This window comes from Lepisosteus oculatus, chromosome 20 (genome assembly GCF_040954835.1).
Source record: "Lepisosteus oculatus isolate fLepOcu1 chromosome 20, fLepOcu1.hap2, whole genome shotgun sequence".
In the NCBI taxonomy this organism is placed as follows: domain Eukaryota; kingdom Metazoa; phylum Chordata; class Actinopteri; order Semionotiformes; family Lepisosteidae; genus Lepisosteus; species Lepisosteus oculatus.
Genome location: NC_090715.1, coordinates 2,722,645 through 2,741,918, shown reverse-complemented (window position 1 = coordinate 2,741,918; position 19,274 = coordinate 2,722,645). Strand labels below are relative to the sequence as shown.

Below are 19,274 nucleotides of genomic sequence, written 5' to 3'. Positions count from 1 at the left end.
ATGATCATGATCAAAGCCTGCTGCTCTGCACGGCAGGAGCTCATCACCGCCGCTCGCCGTGCACAAAGCATCGGCTCTCGTTCTCCACACCCAAAATTCCAAGGGTTAAGTACAGCTCGGGCGTTTCACGGTACAAAAAAATAATCATCCATTGAAAACTGGAACTGGGCTGCCTAATAAAGAATTTTAAAACGCTGCATTTCTGATGCAACAGCAAAATTCTAAAGGTTTCCATTATGAAAGCTAGATTAACCGGGGATTCTGACGGCAGGGAACACGATGTGCATTCTTAGGAGTCTGACCAGACACTTGCTATGCTTGCTGCTGTTCTGGGAACTCTGGCGCAGAGAGGCTGAGCTCAAGAGAGGCATTCTTCAGCAGCACACGATGAGGTCATCAGCAGATTAACCTCAGAACGGCTCTGATGTGGGAAGCTGTGATGTCACAAAGCTGAGGCGTATGCCAGAGGAGACCTACCCAGTGTGAGAAACAACAGCGAGTTCACTTCCGAAAGCACAAGGGGGGGGGGACAGAGAATAGGAGAACTTCCAGAGGTTTCTAAAGCTCCCTTTGAGGCTGTCGTGCAGCTTTGCTTTCCAGATGGGCCGAATGGCCTCCTCTCGTCGCCTCTCTCATGTGCTAAGCTACAGAACGCAGCTCTGTTCCGAGTGATAAACCATCCCCTGGCGGGCCGACGTCAGAGCGCAGGGCTGCTGTGGTTGCAGACCAGACACGAGATGGGAGGTGTGTACAGGCCCTGCAGCGCCAGATCACATGGCCCTGCTGGGTGCCAACTGCTGTCCAAAAACACGCCAGCAGCCCTCTCCGAGAGGGGGAGAAGGTGAAGCCCCCCCAAAACATGACAAGACTGAAAGGGACTGCTGAAGGCCGGTAGAGTACTCCGGGCCTTCTCCACCAGGCACACAGCGGGGGGCACAATCGCAGGCGGTTACCGACTCTGCATTATTAACAACCCCTTCTGTTCAAACCGGAGGCACGCTGCAGACCCTGCTGGGACACCTCAGGGGAGAGAAGGGCTTCTGTGGATCTCCATGTTTGGCGTCCTCCTGCTATCCTTCCCTCCCTCTCCCTCCCCCCACCTCCTCCTCCTCCGCTCCTCTTCTCCCTTCCTTCCTCGCCTGACCGCTCAGATTTTCCACTTCCTCCCAGCGCAGCTGCAGGTGCCTGGGGAGGCCGGTCGGGGGGGGCGGCAGTGCCCAGGAGACGAGGAGTGAAGCCGCTCACCGTGGAAAACCCACACACCCGGCCCCCACTGGAAAAGCACCACTGTCGAACAGCAGGCTAAAGCACAGAAGACCAAAGGCTACCAGGCTTCACAAACACTCACCACAGACCGACTTCATGACACAGCTGCACTGCTGTCAATTATATCAGAAATGATCTTCCTAATTAATATCAATGATCTCAGTTCTGGTCTGGTCAGTAATCTAGCCAGATTCGCAGATGATCGCAAAATAAGGGAATTGGCAAACACTGCAGAAGGAGCAACGGAAACTCAAAAAGGCTTAAGACAAAACTCACGACTGTCGCCTCGCTCCTGTTTGCACATTTAACAAACAAGTACAGAGAGTTACACGCAGGTAGTAAAACACACTGCAGATGCACAACGTGAAAGAGAAGAAACTACTTAGGTGCTTAAAAAGAAGTGTTTACTAACAAAAAGCTAGCACAGAACATTGTTTGATATCCCTACTGTAATATTTTCAAACAATCTGTGGCACAGTTTTTAAAACTTCACATATGTGCCAAAGGAACAAGTCCCCCCGTTGAGCTTGTTTTCTCTCGTTCTTGTGACACAGGAGAAGACACTTCTTTACTCAAAGGGTTGTGGGAGGATGGAACGTGCTGCCCAGCCATGTTGTCAAAGTCAATACCCCTGGCAGTTTTCAGGAAACAACTGCCTGACACTGCTGGATCAACTACTAACAACCAAACAAGAGAGATGGGCTGAAAGCCCTCTTCTCATTTGTAACTGTTGTACTGTACATTCTCCTGACGACAATTCCTAGTCCTTATCTTCCACACCAGTCATTTCTTTGTGCAGGTTTTAAAGAAACTAGGCTTTCACTTCAACACTCAAAATCACTTTAACGGCAGTGGCCAACAAACAGGATGGCAGTATTTCTAAATCGGGGATCTGCGACTCTACAAATGCTGACCATGTAACTCTCCCTCTGCACAGTGCCCTCCAGTCTGCACGGTTCACGATCAAGCTCACATTCAAACGGTCCACAGGGGCTCGGATATGCGTCGTTTGACAGACTGCAGGATATTTCACCATCAAAATCTAGCAGCAACGAGGAATAAAGTAAAACTACAGTTCACAACAAAAATGAGCACTTCCAAAACAACTCATGCTCAAACTCACTTTTCACTCCCTGGGACAAGGAAAATCCCAAGGCATCCCAACAAATCCCTAAAACCACATGCACACCCACTTACACCCACACGCCTGCCAGTTCTACAGCAGACAAGGACCTGCGGCCCAGTCTTGCCTTTGGTTATTTTAATGTCAACACAAGTCCGAAAGTTCTCCTGAATACAACATTTAAATCAAGAAAAGCTTTGTTTTCATTAACGAACTGTTTAATGAGGTCATAACAACTAGGAAAACAGCAACATCTCGTTACAATATAAAACATCCTTTACAATCTCCACCTAGGGACCCACTCCGTCATACTGACGGTACCACATTAGCATGAGACCCTGAAAACTGTTTCTGATTTCTAAGACGAGTGGAATGGTGAAATTCCTTTATTTGTTTCGATTCTTAAAGTCAATCCTGCATGGAAAGTGTCATTTAGCCTCGATGTAGGTTTTTAACTTTTTTTAATATTCCAGAAGGGTTACTTTACTCGAATTCCCTGAACTAGTCATGACATCTGGCCAGCTGTGTGCAGCAGAAATGATCTGGGCCTTGGCTACTGTAGCACACCAAATGATGTGCGATGTCAATAGCTTGCTTTCACAGAGCAAGCCGACAGGTTACAGCCCAAGAGCCAGAGAAACAGATCAGCTTTTGTAACCTACTGGTTACCAGAGGAACCTGTCAGCCCGCGGGTTCTCTCGCTAAAACTGCCTGCACCCTCAACACCAACAAAAAAAAAAATTACCTACTCTCTCTCAAACACAAAACCATCAACCCGGATCACACACGTGAACCAGCTTTATTCCCGGAAAAGAGAAGCTGTGAAAGCCTTCGAGGCATCCGTTCATAACGCAAGCAAAACAAAATGAAAATATCCCCAGAGCAGCACAAGGGTCCACCAGCAGTCCCATCTCAGGTCTGCTGTGACTGCCCCTCTTCGACACACGGTTTCAGGTCCCTGCTCGGAGAAACCATGGAGCCAGACAAAAGACGGCTTCGTGGTTTCCCTCTTACGGCAAGCCAGGCGGGGAGAACTTTCTCCTGTAAGCAAAAGGTTAATGGGCGGCAGGCCTCGAGCTCATGGAGTGCTGATTGCGTCACAACCCGCAAGCATGAAATTCCAGCGTGACAACCGATCAGCAGAGCCAGACGCTGAACTCTCAGGCCCCCTTGGAAAGAGCGAGAGAAGGAAAAAAAAAAAAACAGCTCCCAAAAGAATGGTTATTTGTCAGACCTACTGTGTAGTTGAGGCTGGCCAAAATCCCATATGCTCTTCAGTGGCGGTTTCTGATCCAAGAACAGCCCCCCCCCCCCCCTCCCTTCACAACCCCCTCTCGCCCTCCCCCCACGGCTCCGCCCCCTGTTCCTGGAGCCGGCTTCCTGTTCACCTTTAACCCCGCCTCTCCTCCCCCTCCAGGGAGCTCCGCAGACAGGCCTGCCGTCTGGGAGAGGAAAAGAGTGGCAACGTCTCTCTCTCTCTCAGACCTCCTCCCACCAGCGAGCACATGAGCGACAGGGGAATCGGGTTTCAGAGCTGGCTGCAGTTCCGCCTGTCTGCGTGTTATATAAGTCTTTCCAGCCGTGTCAGGAAGAGACCGGGCCGGCGACTCGGCCCCTAGCTCCGATCATCTTCTTTCACCAGCTCAGCCACTAAATAGAATCGCCGAATCCAGGCGGCGTCCCCCTGTTACTTGGGTCTCATTCCCCCCTTCTCTGCCCTGTCCCAGGTGATGTGGCCACTCACCAAACCTGGTCTGTTTACAGTATCTGTGTTTCCAACCAAAATAACGACAACCGACAACAAAAAAGAGCCGATAAAAATGGGTCTGGCTGTTTCCTCGTTCCCCCGCGCACGGCAGCGTGCAGGGATGGAATAATTCTGGGCCTAACGTTCAAAGTGCAAATAAAAGAATCCTGCAGACAGGCGTGTCCTCATGGGTGATAAGCTCATTTAACTGGACAAGCAAGACAGGCTGAATGGCCTCCTCGCTTGCAAGCCTTATGTTCCTCTGTGAATATCCAAACATGCTGCATACTTCAATACCAGCAACAGAAAAGAAATATTCTACGAGGCACCTTTTACATTTCTGAAACCCCAAAGACCAACTTTTTTTTTTATAGGCTAGAGTAAATACTTTGGTACCAGAAAAAGAGCCTTTTGACATAAAGCCTAAGGTAAGTGCAAGCCAATGGGAAGGGATGCCCCCACTGCACAGAGTATCCAGCACAATCGTACACAAGTGTGCAAGAAAACCACATGGGGATTCCCCACCTGTCTCTCTCGCGCAGCCCTGCCCAGTCCCCGCCAGCTCCCACCCCCGCTGCGCAGGGAAAAGCCCCCCACACTGGCCTGCAGCTGGGAGGGAAAACCCCACCGGCACCTCCAAAAAGAGGCCTTGCACCGAAGGGGATTCAGAGAGTCACGGCCCCATCGCTTATTTAGGGGAAAAAAACTCCAGCGAGGAAAACCATGTCCCATATTTAGAAAAACACATCACAGGGGCGTGCTGCTTCGCTCGAGAGAAACGGCGCAGGAGCTACAGAGCAATCGGTGCAACATCCGCAACGTGCTCGGGATTGTACAAAAAAAAAAGAATAAAGGCACTAACCCATGCCAAGACCTACTCTTCAAGAAAATTCGCGAAACTAAACGTGCACAGGATGCCACAGTGTACACAGACAAGCCAAACAAGTTCTCTGACCACATCCTCTGGTCTGAAGAGTCAAGAAGCTGCGCACGAGCGCCAGGTGTCGCCTGCACACGATGATGGAGACCTAGAGGCCTGCAGGCAGGCAGTCACAGCTCCGAGCGCCCCAACACGATGGCAGTCCTGTCATGGCAGGAAACAGAACCGCAGCAACACCTGCCACGGCCCCAAACCACACCCAGGACCACTCGCTCGCCCGGGCTTGCAGGAAGGGACTGGAGCACCGATCCGAGCTGCCAGCGGAGACATCCGAGCGGATATGGAGGAAACAGCGGGCTCAAGGAGGCTAGCTGCACCAGGTGCACTCCTGGGAGCTCACACCCAAGAGATGCCGAAGACAGAAAATCTTTTCCATGTTGTAACAAGAACCGGCAGAGGGCTTGCTGGTACTGATCTAACGGACCTGAAAGAAGCTTTGGCAAGAGTCAACATACAGGGATACTTCAGATTATCTTCTCGCATTTTCCCCTAAATTTAATCAAATGTGACTTTTATTACACTACATAGTCTATTCTGCAGACTTTCAGCAGGAGTGTAGAATTAAATCATACCTTCCCACCCCTTGACTAAATCAATATTACTACTCATTTTGTCCTTTCCAAAAGGCCACAGGATTCACAGGTGTCAGAGCCTGGTTAGGTAAAGTCCCATCAGCCGGGAGCACTGACTCAAGAAAACTGGCAGGGCTCCTCTATCGGACAAAGATCTGACGGCTGCTGCGCTGTACCTGCGCGGAGATTAAACACAGCTCATGTGCTCTAGCCCGCAGTCTGTGTCCTGATGGAGCTGGCGTTACTTAAGCTGCTCCTATTCGCTGAACTGTGCGAACGCACAAAGCCCACCTCACACTGGGACAGCAAAACCCAAACAAGACCGCCGACCTGCGGTCAGCCCTGCATGCCAATTGGTCGGCTGGACATGAAACTATTACGGCGCGTGCTATTGGCCTGCTGGACTCTGCTGGGTGCCGGGCTAGCCTTGTGTTTGAGGTCATTCCACTCTTGCCGTCTCTCTCGCCCCCCCATGCACAGATAAACTCCAGGGCAATGCACACCACCACCTCCCAGACATCAGCGAGGGGATGAGGACTCTCGCTCCACACTGACCCACATCTCATTATAGCCTTAAGCACGCTTACAATATGACCTGAAGACACTGCTGCCATTCCTAATCAGTCTCTGCCTGCAGCCCGTGTGCCCAGACTGCGATCAGTGCGATTTAATGGAGACTGGGCCTCCCCCACAATGGCAGGTTTTCAGAACGTTCAGTGGACCTTCCAGGGATAGCTGAGCTCTACAGCACACTGCAGGCGCGAGCCGCGGTTTTCTTTCTTTCGCTTCACGAGACAGGTTGTCTCTGGGAGGCGACTCTGCCAGAGACAGGAAGAGGCGTGGTCCAGCCCTCGGCCCGTCGGGATCTGCCTCCCGCTTGTGCTCAACAAGGCGCCGAGCCTCCATAACCTGTTTGCCGCATTTTCGAATACAAACAGAGCCGCGCACGCATCTGCGCGCGTTCCAAAAACAAACCACAAGCTCCTCGAGAGTCCCTCCGAACGCCGCTCTGCTGTGGGACTCACACAATCGGCCCGTTGAGCACTTCATTAACTGCTAACCAATTCAGGGACCAACGACCGCATTAAGCAAGCAGCTGCACCAAAACTGCGCTACGGGAAGGTCGGGGGAGGCCAGCGTTCGCCACCCCTCCAGTGCAACAGGTAAGTCTCTGCCCTCGTGACTAGCTGGCTCCGGGTTCGAGGCCCTCGTGCCGGCACTGCTGCTGTACCTGGAGCGAGTTGCACCCATCCTGTATGAACAGAAACCCCACCTGCAGGCCTCGTGACAGGCCAGCTTCTCACGATGGATGAGCCCGGGCCTGGCGAGACGCAGTGTGTGGCTCCAATGGAACTACCACCCCTCTGCCCCAGGCCAACCCCCAGCTCTACTATTCATTCTGACAACGCACGTGTCCCCCTGCCCGTGGGGAATAACTGCAGGACCACCCCTGCGACCCACCCGGGAGACCCACGGCTGCACAGCACCGCCCCAGTCCTCAGCGCTCCGCAGCAGAAAGTCCCCAATTTGTCCTTTTCGTTGCGCAGAACTAAAACGCTAAACGTCAACATTCAAATCGCCTGCCTTCCTGGGTTTACGCAGCACAACTTTTTCTACCCAGTTTCGATACTGAAATGAGTCTTCATTTTGAAGCCGCCTATGAAACGGAGAACTTGTGCTGATGAAAGACGCGAGACTGGAACCGTGGCGCCAGTGCTTTTATCCAACGCGGGTTCCAGAGACGAGGGTGGGGGGGGGGTGGGGGGTGTGAAATAAAAACCCTCACCTGCGCCCTGTAGTCCAGCGAGAACGAATTCCCCTCCTCTTCCTCGTCCTCCGCTTCCGGGTTGCCGTTGGCCCAGGAGCTGCCCGAGTCGTGCTGGGGCTCCATGGGGTCGTCCTGGCCGAGGGCGGCCTCCAGCTGAGGCAGCAGGTCGTCCCCCAGGAGGTCCGGCGCCCCCAGCCCCTCGAACGCCCCTTCGTGAGCCCCGACCTGCTGCAGCAGGTTGTCCTCCAGCGCCTGGAAGCCGTTGCTGCTGGCGGGGGGGCGCAGGGCCGGGGCGCAGCTCTGCCGGTGGTCCGAGGTCTGGCCGCCCATCGCGTTCGGGAAGCAGCCCAACCCTTCCGGGAACATGGGGGAGCCGCCGAAGCCCCCCTGAGGCTGCCGGGCGTGCCGCACGGCCTGGAAGTGGCTCCTCCCGGCCGGGTTGAGGGGGGCCTGCTGCTGGGCCGCCCCAGACAGCATGGCGAACGCGTCCCCGGGGCCCGCGAAGCCCGGCAGGGACGAGTGCAGGGCCGCCGTGCTGGCGCCGGGGGCGTGGCTTGCCGGGGCCGAAGACAGGTGCCTGCCGCAGCTCGACGCCGGCTCGCCGGGGAAGGAGTACTGCGGAGGCGGGAAGGCGGAGCCGGAGCCGACGGAGCAGGAGGACAGGGCGAGGGAGGAGGAGGAGGACGACGAGGGCGAGGACGAGGAGGACGAGGAGGGGGGCCTGGAGAAGGGCAGGGCCAGGTCCTCCGGGGGGCCGGCGAACTGGCGGCCCAACCGCCTGCCGGCGGGGAAAGGCCTCGCCGGGCCCAGGGCGTCCTGGACCGGGCCGTAGGGACTGCCGTTGCGGTCCAGCGCGGGCTGCAGGGAATGGGGCGCGGCGTGCGGCGCCTGCTGGCGGTGCAGCGCCGCGTGGGGCTGGGGGTTGCTCGGGAAGTAGGCGAAGTCGTGGTGCTCTGCAAAGCCCTTGCTGGGCGGCTGGCCGGGCTGGGAGCTCATGTACTGGGGCTGCGGCAGGTGGTGGTGGTGGTGATGGTGGTGGTGGTGGTGCTGCTGATGCTGCTGCTGGCCCAGCTGCGAGCTCTGGCTCGGCGCCGGCTGGTGGAAAACATTCCCGCTCTGCTCCTGGTTGCCCCACATCGGGCTGCTGTCGGGGAACAACCCGTTAGGCTGGGGGGGCTGGTGCACCGGGGAGCTGTGGTACTGGGGGTGCAGCGCGTTCCTCCCCCCGCCCGCCGCGCCGCCCTCGGCGAGGGAGAAGGGCTGCCCCAGGGGGAGGGGCCCCTTCAGGACGTCGAACTGGCCCAGCTGCTGCTCGAAGGGCAGGCCCGCCTGCGAGGAAGCGGAGGCCGGCGGGGGGGCCATGCCCGGGTGCTTCCCCCCACCCAGGGGCTCGACCTGCAGGGGCTCGAACTCGGCGCCCAGGTTCAGCTCGTCCACCAGGGACACCGGCCCCGAGCCCGCGAACCCCTCGTCGGACAGCCCGTCCAGGCCCCCCACAAACAGGCTGGGGTCGTCGAAGAAGTCCATCATGGGATCCGTCATGGTGCAAACTCGTCGTTTTACGGTGAGCCTTCGCCGCAGGGCTCCGCGGCGCCGACCCCCGCTGGCTTCTCACTCTTCCAGACAGAAAGGTTCACCGGCTGCAGTGCCTCAGCTCGTCCATCTAAGCAGGCCGACAGGCATGCGACGTCAGGCCATGCTACGTCACCCAACGAGCCTGTATGTGGGAAGAAAAAAGGGAGGAAGGGGAGTTAGCGAGGCCCCGTATGGAGACCTCCATTATTTCGGAAGCCTGCGCCCCACGTGCGACATACGCCTCCTTTTCCGTGTTTCCTGCCTATCCTACTTTCCTGGTTGGATGTCTTATTGAATACACTAAGCAGTCCGGTCAGTTAGCACAACGCACAGAAGGCAGGAGTCCGTGCCATTTGGACAGGAAATGCATTTGCACACCTGCCCAAATTCCAGGCGATTCCTTAAATCGGATAGCCTGTCAGAGCCAACAGTTTAACTCCCAGGTGCTACGTGCTCGTAAAAGATCACCCCTAGTGGCACGTGGAATCAATATAGAGTGCCAAAGCCGTGACATGACGTCGCCCAGTCTGCACATGTATGTGCACAGTTGCAGTTTGGTTTTGAGTTTACTGTTCACATCAGGGCCTAGTTTCCTAAGGTGTCGTGATCAAAACCTACAAGAGAACTTGTCAGTGGGGAATGAAAAATGAAGCATCACTATTTAGTAACAAGCACTTAAATGCCCTGTGCTGGTTTCTCTCACGGTGCCCAGAGACAGGGCTTTCTGGGCGAGCCAGTTAATTAAGAGCAGGGTGGAGTGTCGCATCTTTCAGGTGCACAGCTGAAGGGTTCCCAAATATCAAGCCAGCAGCAGAAGCAGACTATATTTTTATTGACTCAAAACAAGTTATTAAAATACCGTGTCAAACAAAAGGAGCTGTCTACCACACCACATGGCACGAGGGCTGCACCTGCTGTGTGGGGGAACGGCCAGAGACAGCTGGCGAGAGTTCGCTCGACTTCCTCTCAGCGCACAGCGTCTAGACCGCAGCCATTGCCCCATCACTGGAGAGCCATGGAAGACTGAGGTCACTGCCAGCAGACCAGCCACGAAGCACAGCTCCTTCCTGCACTCCTGTCTTCCGCCTGACCAAGGGGGGCTGCCTGCCAGAGGCCAGTGCACACTCGCACCCCTCCTCCTCCTCTTCTTCCACCCTCTCCCTCTCCAACCCTGTTTCGACACTCCTGGATCCCTGCCTCTTCCGCAGCCTCCTGCTCGGCCTCCTCCCGACCCCGACTCCACCACCCAGGTCTGGCAGGTTAACAAAACAAGCAGCCGGCCCATTCGCTTCCCGACCAGCGTCCGAAACCACGTCAGGACCTGACCATCCGCCATCACATTAAAGAATAAGATCCTAGTATTAGCACAGCCTAGGGGTGATGTGCAATCCCCCACCCCCACGTTAAACAAAATTATAAGCCAGTCTGTACACAGATGCCCATGCTGAGAGAGCTCTAAGGGCACACTGGGCAGCGCCCCTCACCCAGAGCTGGAGGCAGAGCAGGCGTGACCCCCCAGCACACACACAGCCAGGCGGTGCAGAGCCACACCGCCACGCTCAACACAGGTGCAAACGGTGCAGTGCACTTTCAGAACGCATGACTAAACACGGTCAAGCAGCTACTGACCAAAAAATAACATCTTAACAGGACAGGGAAATCGGCAGGAACGTCCCGGCCACACCGTTTCAGACAGAGAGGGTGTCCCCGTTCCGACATCGGGAGTGTCAGGTGTCTGTGCTGGGGTGCTGGGGAGAGGTCCCTAGCTCTCCGGCAGCCTCCCTGCTCAGGGCTCCTCACGAAAGGAGCAGTACTAAGAGGATTTCAGCGGCAGTGACTTAGCAGTTCTGTTGTGTTAGCAGCCAGCACACACAATGCCTTACTCAACAGCAGCATGCAATCCCCCTCACGTCTGTACCAGCGCATGTTCAGCGGGGAGACGTGGCACAGCACTCTGTGGCTTAGACAGCTCTACAGTAAGATGTGCCCAATTGAGAAAAAACACGCTTCTCCTCATACTCTCCGCCAGGATGGAAGATTATCTTTATGCCACTTCACGTCTATAAAACATTAACAGAAACAGCTCAATCCATTTTCCATACCCTTAAGTTTCCCCAGATTCAAACGCAAGGTTTTATGGATGCAACAGTCTTTTTCAGCAGCGGACCTGGTCTGATCTGTCTCCTGCAGTGGCGGGATGCAGCAGAGCACAGGTCTCTGCTGGGACGCTGTCCCGTCTCAACCGCGGTTACAGAAGAGGCAACCGAGAGAGACCTGCTGGGGTCAGAGGAAGTGCGCCGGTGAACTGCAGGAGTCACAGAGACGGCGCGTGGACTCGCACGCACACAGTCCAGGCCAGACACTTCGGGACTGCCAGACAGCCCTTATTTGTACTTTGTACAGGATAAAAAAAATAAAATCTCATGAGGCTACTTTGCACCTTGTGAGTTCCAGCTGCACCTACATCACAAGCAGAGACCGTCTGAGCTGAGCTCACAGCACTCAGTACTGCAGTATGGACCTTAAAGCCATTTTTGTATACAAGTAAAATATTCCAGCTTTTCAATTACTAGTATACACTGTTATGCCAAGGAGGCCATGAAAATGTATATTTTCAAGTATTGGCTTGTTTGGGCAAGTACTACCTCACAGGAGTTTTTCAGGCTTGTAAGTTAAAAGCATAATATTTTCTCCCCCCACCGATTATAGAAACAAAATGGTTTTGGGGGAGAGATGAGACGGTGTTCAGGAGTCACTCGCGAAGGGAAGCACCAACGAACCGTCGACAGGCAGATGAAAAGAAAAGCACCTAGCCGCCAGTGCGAGCACAGCTGCCAGGGCCTTGAACTTCTGACGCTCCCCCCCCCTGCCAGGAAGGGCCATCTCTAACTGCGCATTTAAAAAAAAAAAAAGCTCCTGTTTTTTTTTTTAATTTGCGTGCATTTCCAAGTCAGGCGCCAACAAAATGAACGCCGGAGGGGGGGTTGACACCGACAGGAGAAACTCGTCAGCAGAAACATCAGCTGGCACGCAAACATCACAGACAGCCCAGGGTAGCCCCTAAAGCTGGAGAACAAGTACTTTTTGAGGGACCGGAGGACAAACTTCTGCTCTCGGTGCCCCGTGGCGGTCGTGCGCTTCGTCCCACATAATCTACGTAAGCACTTTGGTTTCCCGAGCACCTTCGAAAACTCTTCACAGAAACAAAAGACCGTCGACAGTATAGATCTAGAAACACATAGACACACACGCAACACACGCACACAAGGCGCGGGGGAACATTTGCCCTCCTAGACGCCGGGGGACGGAGAGGTGCGGACGTGCACATTTCAGCAGCCGGGGGAAACAAACGCCAGCTAGCTCCGCTACAGCTCGCCGCCGCACAAACAAGTAGTTAAAATGTAACAATAACACCCCACCACCACCACCACACACACACACCACCACGAACACCCCCTTCCCCAGTCCCCCGTGTTGAGTAACGCCGGCCCTCGCCGCGGTGCCTGCCGGCGGCTCCCCGACGGCCGCGGCCGGGGCGCCGGGCGCCCTACACCTGCCTGACGCACTCGGGGTGTCGCTGGGCTCGCTAGGCCGGGGAGCTCCTCACTAGTTCACAAGGAAGAAAAGTAGTAGCGCCTTCACTTCCTATTCTATTGTCTGACTCAAACTCGGTCTAAGATTCAGCCTGCCCTTTTTTTTTTAACCAAAAAAAAAAACACACAACCACTAACCTTAGCATCCTGTGTGCGTGTGAGCTGAACGATGTCTTCCTCATTCAGTGGCCTCCTCTCTCACTCTCTACCCCCCCTTGACTAAATGTGGAGTCCGTCCCTTAAACCAAACCGTCTGCTAATTGAGCCGCAGCCCTTTAAAACAAGTGAAGCAACTCTTTGTGTTGTTTTATCAATCCTGTTTTTTTTTCAGAAAGTGATGCGGGGTGGAAGGGGGGGGGCAGCACGCTACGCTGACGGGGACGGATGAAAACGTCCCTCCGGGTGGTGGTGGTGGTGGTGGTGATGTGGGGGGGGGGTAAGTTGAGGACAGCGGGGGCTGCACCGCTCCTCTCCGGTTTGTTGCTGCGAGCGAGGCGCACACGTGTTTTCCACACGGCTTTCACCTCTCTGTGCGTCTCCCCCCCCCGTCTGGGTGACGCTGAGGCTGGCTGGCGAAGGGCGGGGGGGGAGAGAGAGAGAGGGAGGGATCGGCACTCAAGGCTACCCCCCTCCTCCTCCTCCTTCTTCCTTGCTTGCTTCCCAGTCTCGGGCAACACCGTGTTTCGTATATGGGGAATCTCCGAGACACCCCCCTCCTCTCCGCCACCTTCAATTCCTGCTCTGCCATCACCAGCGCTTCTTCCCCGCCTTGAGCCGCCCGAGCGTCTCGACAAGACGCCCAGGTGACACTTTCCATCCTGCCCCCCCCCCACAACCACGACCACCACCACCACCAACAGGCATTTCTTAAAAATAAAGCTCAGAGAGAGCAGACGAAGCCGGGCATTTCGCAGTTTATCAGAGGGATTTCCTGCTCGCCTTGCCTGAGCGACACACGCACAGATCCCTCTCGCCCTCTCTCTACCTTTCCCAAATGACAGCCAGACCCACAGCTGCTCAAATCACAGCCACGGCGGGCTCACGGCTCCCCCTCGACCCCAGCACGGCGTCGCAACTTACCGGCGAGAAGCGAGCTTCCCCTGGCGAGGAGGGCGGGGGACCTCGGGCGCCTGTAATTTGGGAAGAATGATTATTTGCGAAGTTTTAGTTCCAGCGCTGCTGGCGACCTCAGCGGTTCCGCCGCCGCTAACGTGATGATACACAGCATTTGCATATCAGTTATTTGCTTTCTGATTGGACAGCTTGGGGTTTGGCAAATTTGGGCCGTCGGCGGCGGAAAATTGGGGGTGCTTCCGCCGGTGTCGGGTCCTCCGCTCACCTGTCTGCCGTGAACACCTGCCGGGGGCAGATTTGGGGCAGGGGTTCGAGGGGATCCGGGGCATCAATGTTAGGGCACGCAAGATGGCCGCGAAGAGGCTGAAGCCAATCGGCGGAGGTTTTACTTTGATTTCTCAGAACCTGTAGTCTCCCGGATACTAAAGCTGAAGCTGTCGGGAAAGAGATAGCGAAACCTATGGCAGGCGGCTGTGGGTGTGTGGCGCCCCTTGGCGGCCGGTTCATGGAGTGGAGCTGAGCTCAGCCGCCGCCGCCTCCGCCTCTCCCCCACCTCCACTCTCTCATGTCGTCGTGCTCAAGCAAGGCAGGGGGATACACACTGCCCTGAGCGGACATGCCTCAGGTGTCGGTGATAAAACTGCGGATTACAGGCCACAAGTCACAAACTCTGCCTCTCGCGTCCGGTTCAGGGCTCTCACGCTTTCGGTGGTGGATACACGCATGCTAGCAATGCAAAGCCAGTAAACAGCTGTCTGATGCACAGTGCTTTCTTCTTTCCTGGACCCTGGCCTTTCTCTGGCCAGCGGTCAATGAAAACATGGCCAATTGAACAGTGGTGGTGTCAAAAATGATCACAACTTATAGAAATCAATTTGCAAATGTATAAAAACTGAATTGTTTCCCATGTAGCTGAGTTGCAACAGGTTTTTTGAGAAACCAATAGGACAGGAAAGACTGAGTTGACTCATTACGCCACAAAGCCCTCACTGAACTCAGCCTCTGTTAGTTACACAGCCCTTGCAACAGCTAGACAGTGCAAGGCTCTTGTTACACATAGCTTCAGTGCACATGTGTGCCGTAATGGAGGACGATAAACAAACCAAGCAATTGTCTTGTGCAGTTTATATCGGTACAACTCCTGAGTAGAAATGTCTGAGTGGGAACACATACAAGTACAGGAATTTCTCTTCTCTGGTCAGAATGGCTGAGCATCTTGTTTCCAATTAATAGAATCCTTCGTGTATAGAGTTTCCTGTTCTCAGTTTTAAATGCACGTCCCTGTAGTTTCCACTTGAGTCTCCTGGTTCGTGTTTCACTGTTTCTGAAAAAGGGTGGAATGGGCTGACTTCGTCAGTGCTTTTGAGGATTTTAAAATACTAGAATCAGAAGCTTCATAGTCTTATCTGTGCAAGACTTAAGAGGTCTATTTCTATTAGCAAGTCAGTATAGGACATCACTTTGAACCCTGGACTGTTCTTTGGACTGATTCAGATGTAGCTGTGTCTTTTCTTGTAAGGAGGGGAACAAAATGCTCCAAATGCGATCTTACCAGTACATTTCACAGTTATAACACCCCTCATTACTATGTTTTAACCATGTAACCCTACATTGTATTTGCTATCTTTATTGCTTTTCCACATTGTCAAGAAGATGTTCAATAGCCCAAGACTTTTCCAGAATGCGCTCATTTGTGTTCGGCGTTTCCCATCTAATATTTCGAGTTTGATTTGGTTTGCTACCTGCATGGAGCAATCTGCACTCATTTACATCAGATGTTGTCTGCCAGGTGTTTGATCAGTTTGGAATTTGGAAAAAAGCCTTTTTAGAATTTCTTGTGAAGCTTCTATGTTGTGGCCTGCAGACATGAGCAGTTTACTAACTGTGCTTTCTCTTTTCTATCAATCACACGGTTCTGACCCAATGACAGGCTTTAATGCAAATACATACATTTTCTTGCCTTTAAAAATGCAGAAAGATGATTTTGGTCATTTTGTTTTCCATGGGAGCTTTCAAAGGAAGTGTTTAGTACATATTTAGACTGATACTGATTTGAAAAGCAAAAGTCCTAATCGCAATTTTTTTTCACGCAGGTGAGTCATTCCCCATGAAAGGTCACCTCACAAGTGCAGCTGAGCTCGGAAACCCCGTTTTTAAATGAGAGGTGCCGTCAGCAAAATCTGCTGAAGAGCATTTCAAATTCAAGCCTGGAATCGGCTCTCTGACGCAGGCATGTCACAGAACAGGCGTGTTGAAGGAAACACCTTTTCGCACGTACACAAGGGAAACCTGTTCTGTTCTGTACAGGAGGAACTCCCAGCAGTTCCACCAAACGAAGCTTCTGTACAGCAATTCTGCACGTGTAAACATTCTGTATACAGTAACTTAGCAACACCACTCAAAAACAAATTTCCCTTTACGTCACAAGAGGCTTGTTTCGGATAGGAAAGAACCGACCTCACACAGTGTAAGAGCACACCAGCCTCTTCTACTGTTGTTCCTTTCCCTGAGATTGTTGTTAGACTTACACTTGCTTGGGGGGGACTCCAACTCGGAGGCCTTCGGCAGTAATCTCACAGATGGTAGCTGCACACCATGGGCTCCCAGCCTCATTCACTGTGATTTCTAAGAGCTCAGCATGCGGCCTGTGGCACGCAGAAGGCTGTAGATAAAGGAGATAGTGCAGAGGAGGAAAATAATGGGTTAATCTCTGCAGAGGTGGGTAGAGGGGGTTGGCATAGGGGCTGGGATGACAAGAGCTCCTGCTTCCTGCTGTAACTCAAGGACACTCCCATAAACACAGCAGTTGTGTTTCTGCTGACTTTATGACGGGGGAATTGAAGTTTAAAAATGCATGTCATCGATCTCCTTTCACAAATGAAGACCATGACGCATTAGGTTGCAAATACCTCTTTATCTGAAATCTAATTTAAATTTTATTTTTAACCAAAATCCAAGTCTGCAATATTTTTTTTTTCATTTTTCTACCTCTATTATGTAAAAGCCTGGCAAAAGACAGCTATAAGACAGGTCTGTTTGTCTTTCAGAAGGCACTGATTCATAGTCTGATCTCTGATTACTGGCATCATTACCTGAAGCCTTAAAGAACTGTCTCCCTGTGTCTCTATCTCTGAAGAACCGACAGCAGACAACAGAGATATGAGCCACAAGGCCCTGAGTGAATAGAACAGCAGTGAGCCTGGGAAGAGAGAAGGCACTATGGAAAGCTGGCATATGTACCTTTCCACTGTGTCATTACTGTTGTCTACCGCTTCTGGTAGTGCTGGAGGTCTTTGAAGAAGACTGCAAATGGTGGGATTGGTCTGCGGCGCACTAATGGGAGAATGTCTCCTGGTGCCGGTATATCATTCCTGTCTGAAGTGTATGACATCATGCTTTCATCATCCTGCTCCTCTGCTCCTCCACACCTGTCTGTATTAGCCCTTAATTAAGGCATGCAGATCTCCTGCTGTCTGCTGTTGTATTACAGGTTTTGGGTTCCCTCTGCATTCTAAAACCTTCCACAGAAGTTGACATTTTAATTAAATGAAACAGTGAAACAGCAAACAGCTCTGTGTAGGTCAGGGCTGTCCAGTCCTGCTCCTGGACCCTGAAGAGTTGGTGTGCCTACAGCTTTCCATTCCAGATCAGATCTTAACAAGCTAAAACATCGGTTAATAGGTTTAATTAGACCAATTTTACAGCTTCTACCGGCTCTTTCCACTGCTGCTGTTTCAAAGAGACCTGCAGACACACCGTCCCTCCAGGACCAGGACATCTCTCACTTAGGTAATTCAGCTGATAAGCTTATTTTTAAAATAACAGGTACTTATAATTTTGTATATAAACAAGGTTTTTTAAGTCTATTCATTTGTAGATAATTATATGTTTGTATCTCTGGATATGGTAGGGATCTCCAGTCCTGATCTTGAGGTTGGAAGTCACCATTAAATCACCAGTTTCTAAGGATATGGATTGATTCCACGGTGATCAATTCAAGAGCTCATTTGTTCAATTGAGCAATTTAGAGAACACCTATCCATTTTCTAACCACGTCATCTAATTTAGGGTCACAGGGGAGCTGCAGCCTATCCCAACAAGCAAAGAGTAGAAGGCAGAGTACACCCTGGACCAGACACATGTCCATTCTAGGGGACACAGACACACAAGGGCCAGTTTTCCCAGAAGCCAATTAACCTGCCAGTATGTCTTTGGACTGCGGGAGGAAACTGGATCACTCCAAGGAAACCCACAAGAACACTGGAAGAACATACAGAGTCCACACAGAAAGCTCCACAGGATGAGACTTGAACCCAGGGCTCTAGTACTGGAAGGCAGTAATACTCAACACTGCGCCACCATGCCACACAATTTAGAGATGATTTAGGAGTGGAATCTAAGATTTGTTCAGCCCACAAGGACCAGAGTTCTCTTTATGGAAACATTACATGCTTGATTCCTAAATAGCTTTCAGGTGTTACCAGACTAGGACTGGAGATTCCTTTGTATAGATGCAATAGTGAAGTAAAATACGTTTGCAGTTTAGTAAGTTATTATTATTATTATTATTTTTATTATTATTATTATAATATAGTTGGTGATTTTTTTTTAAAGCTGACCTTCCATTCTAAGACCTGTTTATTTAATGTTAAAGGGATTGTAATTATTTGGCTTCATCAGCAACTTTAAAAGTAAACTTTATCTGCTCATGGAGCTGTAGGGCCCTCGTGTGGCGTGTCCGGGGATGACGGGCGACTCGGATGAACACAGCGCATTGCCCAGAGCAGAACATCCTGCGCCCCGGCACGGAGCGTGAGGAAAATACTGCTCATCTTCCTCACTCCCATCCTGTTGCATTGCGAACCTCTAGGAATGAAAGAAAACGTTGCCTTTTTCTGTTTTTAAACATTTACAGAACATAATTTTAATATTTTAGAAATATTCGACCTCGTTCATGCATATTTATGGAATTGTAACTGTAAATAAGAATTTTGAGTAATTTTCCATTGTGCCACTGAAATGTATACCCGTTAATATATTTAGTTTCTGTAACCTCCAGCCTTTGAGTAGTGTTCATTGGGCCAATAGGTGGCGCACTTCCCTTTGAACCTGAGTGTATAAACCAGTATTTGAGCACTGTAGGAGGTGTCATCCCTTGGATATGGCATCTTGACCACTTGGTCAGGAAACACTCCACGGTTCCTAAGAGTATCCTCGTCTACTGTGGGGCTGCTATAAGATAAGATCACTTTATTAGCCCTATACAATTTCTTGTATTAGGGATTTGTCTTTTCACATACCCCAGCTTGCTCTCCATGAGACACAAAGACAGGGGGAGAAGCTTGGGGTCAGAGCACAGGGTCAGCCATTTATACAGCACCCCTGGAGCAGTTGGGGTTAAGGGCCTTGCTCAGGGGCCCAACAGAGTAGGATGCCTCTGCCAGCCATGGGATTTGAACTGGCAGCCTTCCAGCCACAGGCCCAGATCCTTAACTACAGAGCCACTGCTCTGCCCCTAAGTTTAGCCTTGGTAAGGGGTGGCTGGCCCGAGTCCTCTCCTGTACAGAACATTGTGCAATGAGACAGTTCCTGTTATTACCCAGCCTACTGGGGAGA

General features: G+C 52.2%; 1 protein-coding gene across 10 annotated transcripts in view; it reads right to left on the bottom strand.

Annotated features, from left to right (window-relative positions):
• Positions 1–14,008, bottom strand: part of chd9 (chromodomain helicase DNA binding protein 9) — a 63,693-nt gene extending 49,685 nt beyond the window's left edge. For 5 of the 10 annotated variants that reach the window (XM_069181275.1, XM_069181278.1, XM_069181279.1 and 2 more), the window contains exons 1-2: positions 13,665–13,861; positions 7,435–9,133 (exon numbers count right to left, since the gene is read on the bottom strand). In XM_069181275.1, coding sequence (XP_069037376.1) covers positions 7,435–8,958 — 1,524 coding nt within the window. In that variant the 5' untranslated portion in view covers positions 8,959–9,133; positions 13,665–13,861. Of the gene's footprint in view, positions 1–3,627; positions 3,701–7,434; positions 9,134–12,722; positions 12,988–13,664; positions 13,862–13,923 lie in introns of those variants that run through there. The other 5 variants (XM_069181281.1, XM_069181283.1, XM_069181276.1 and 2 more) reach the window with 4 other exon arrangements.
• Between the last annotated feature and the right edge of the window lie 5,266 nt (positions 14,009–19,274).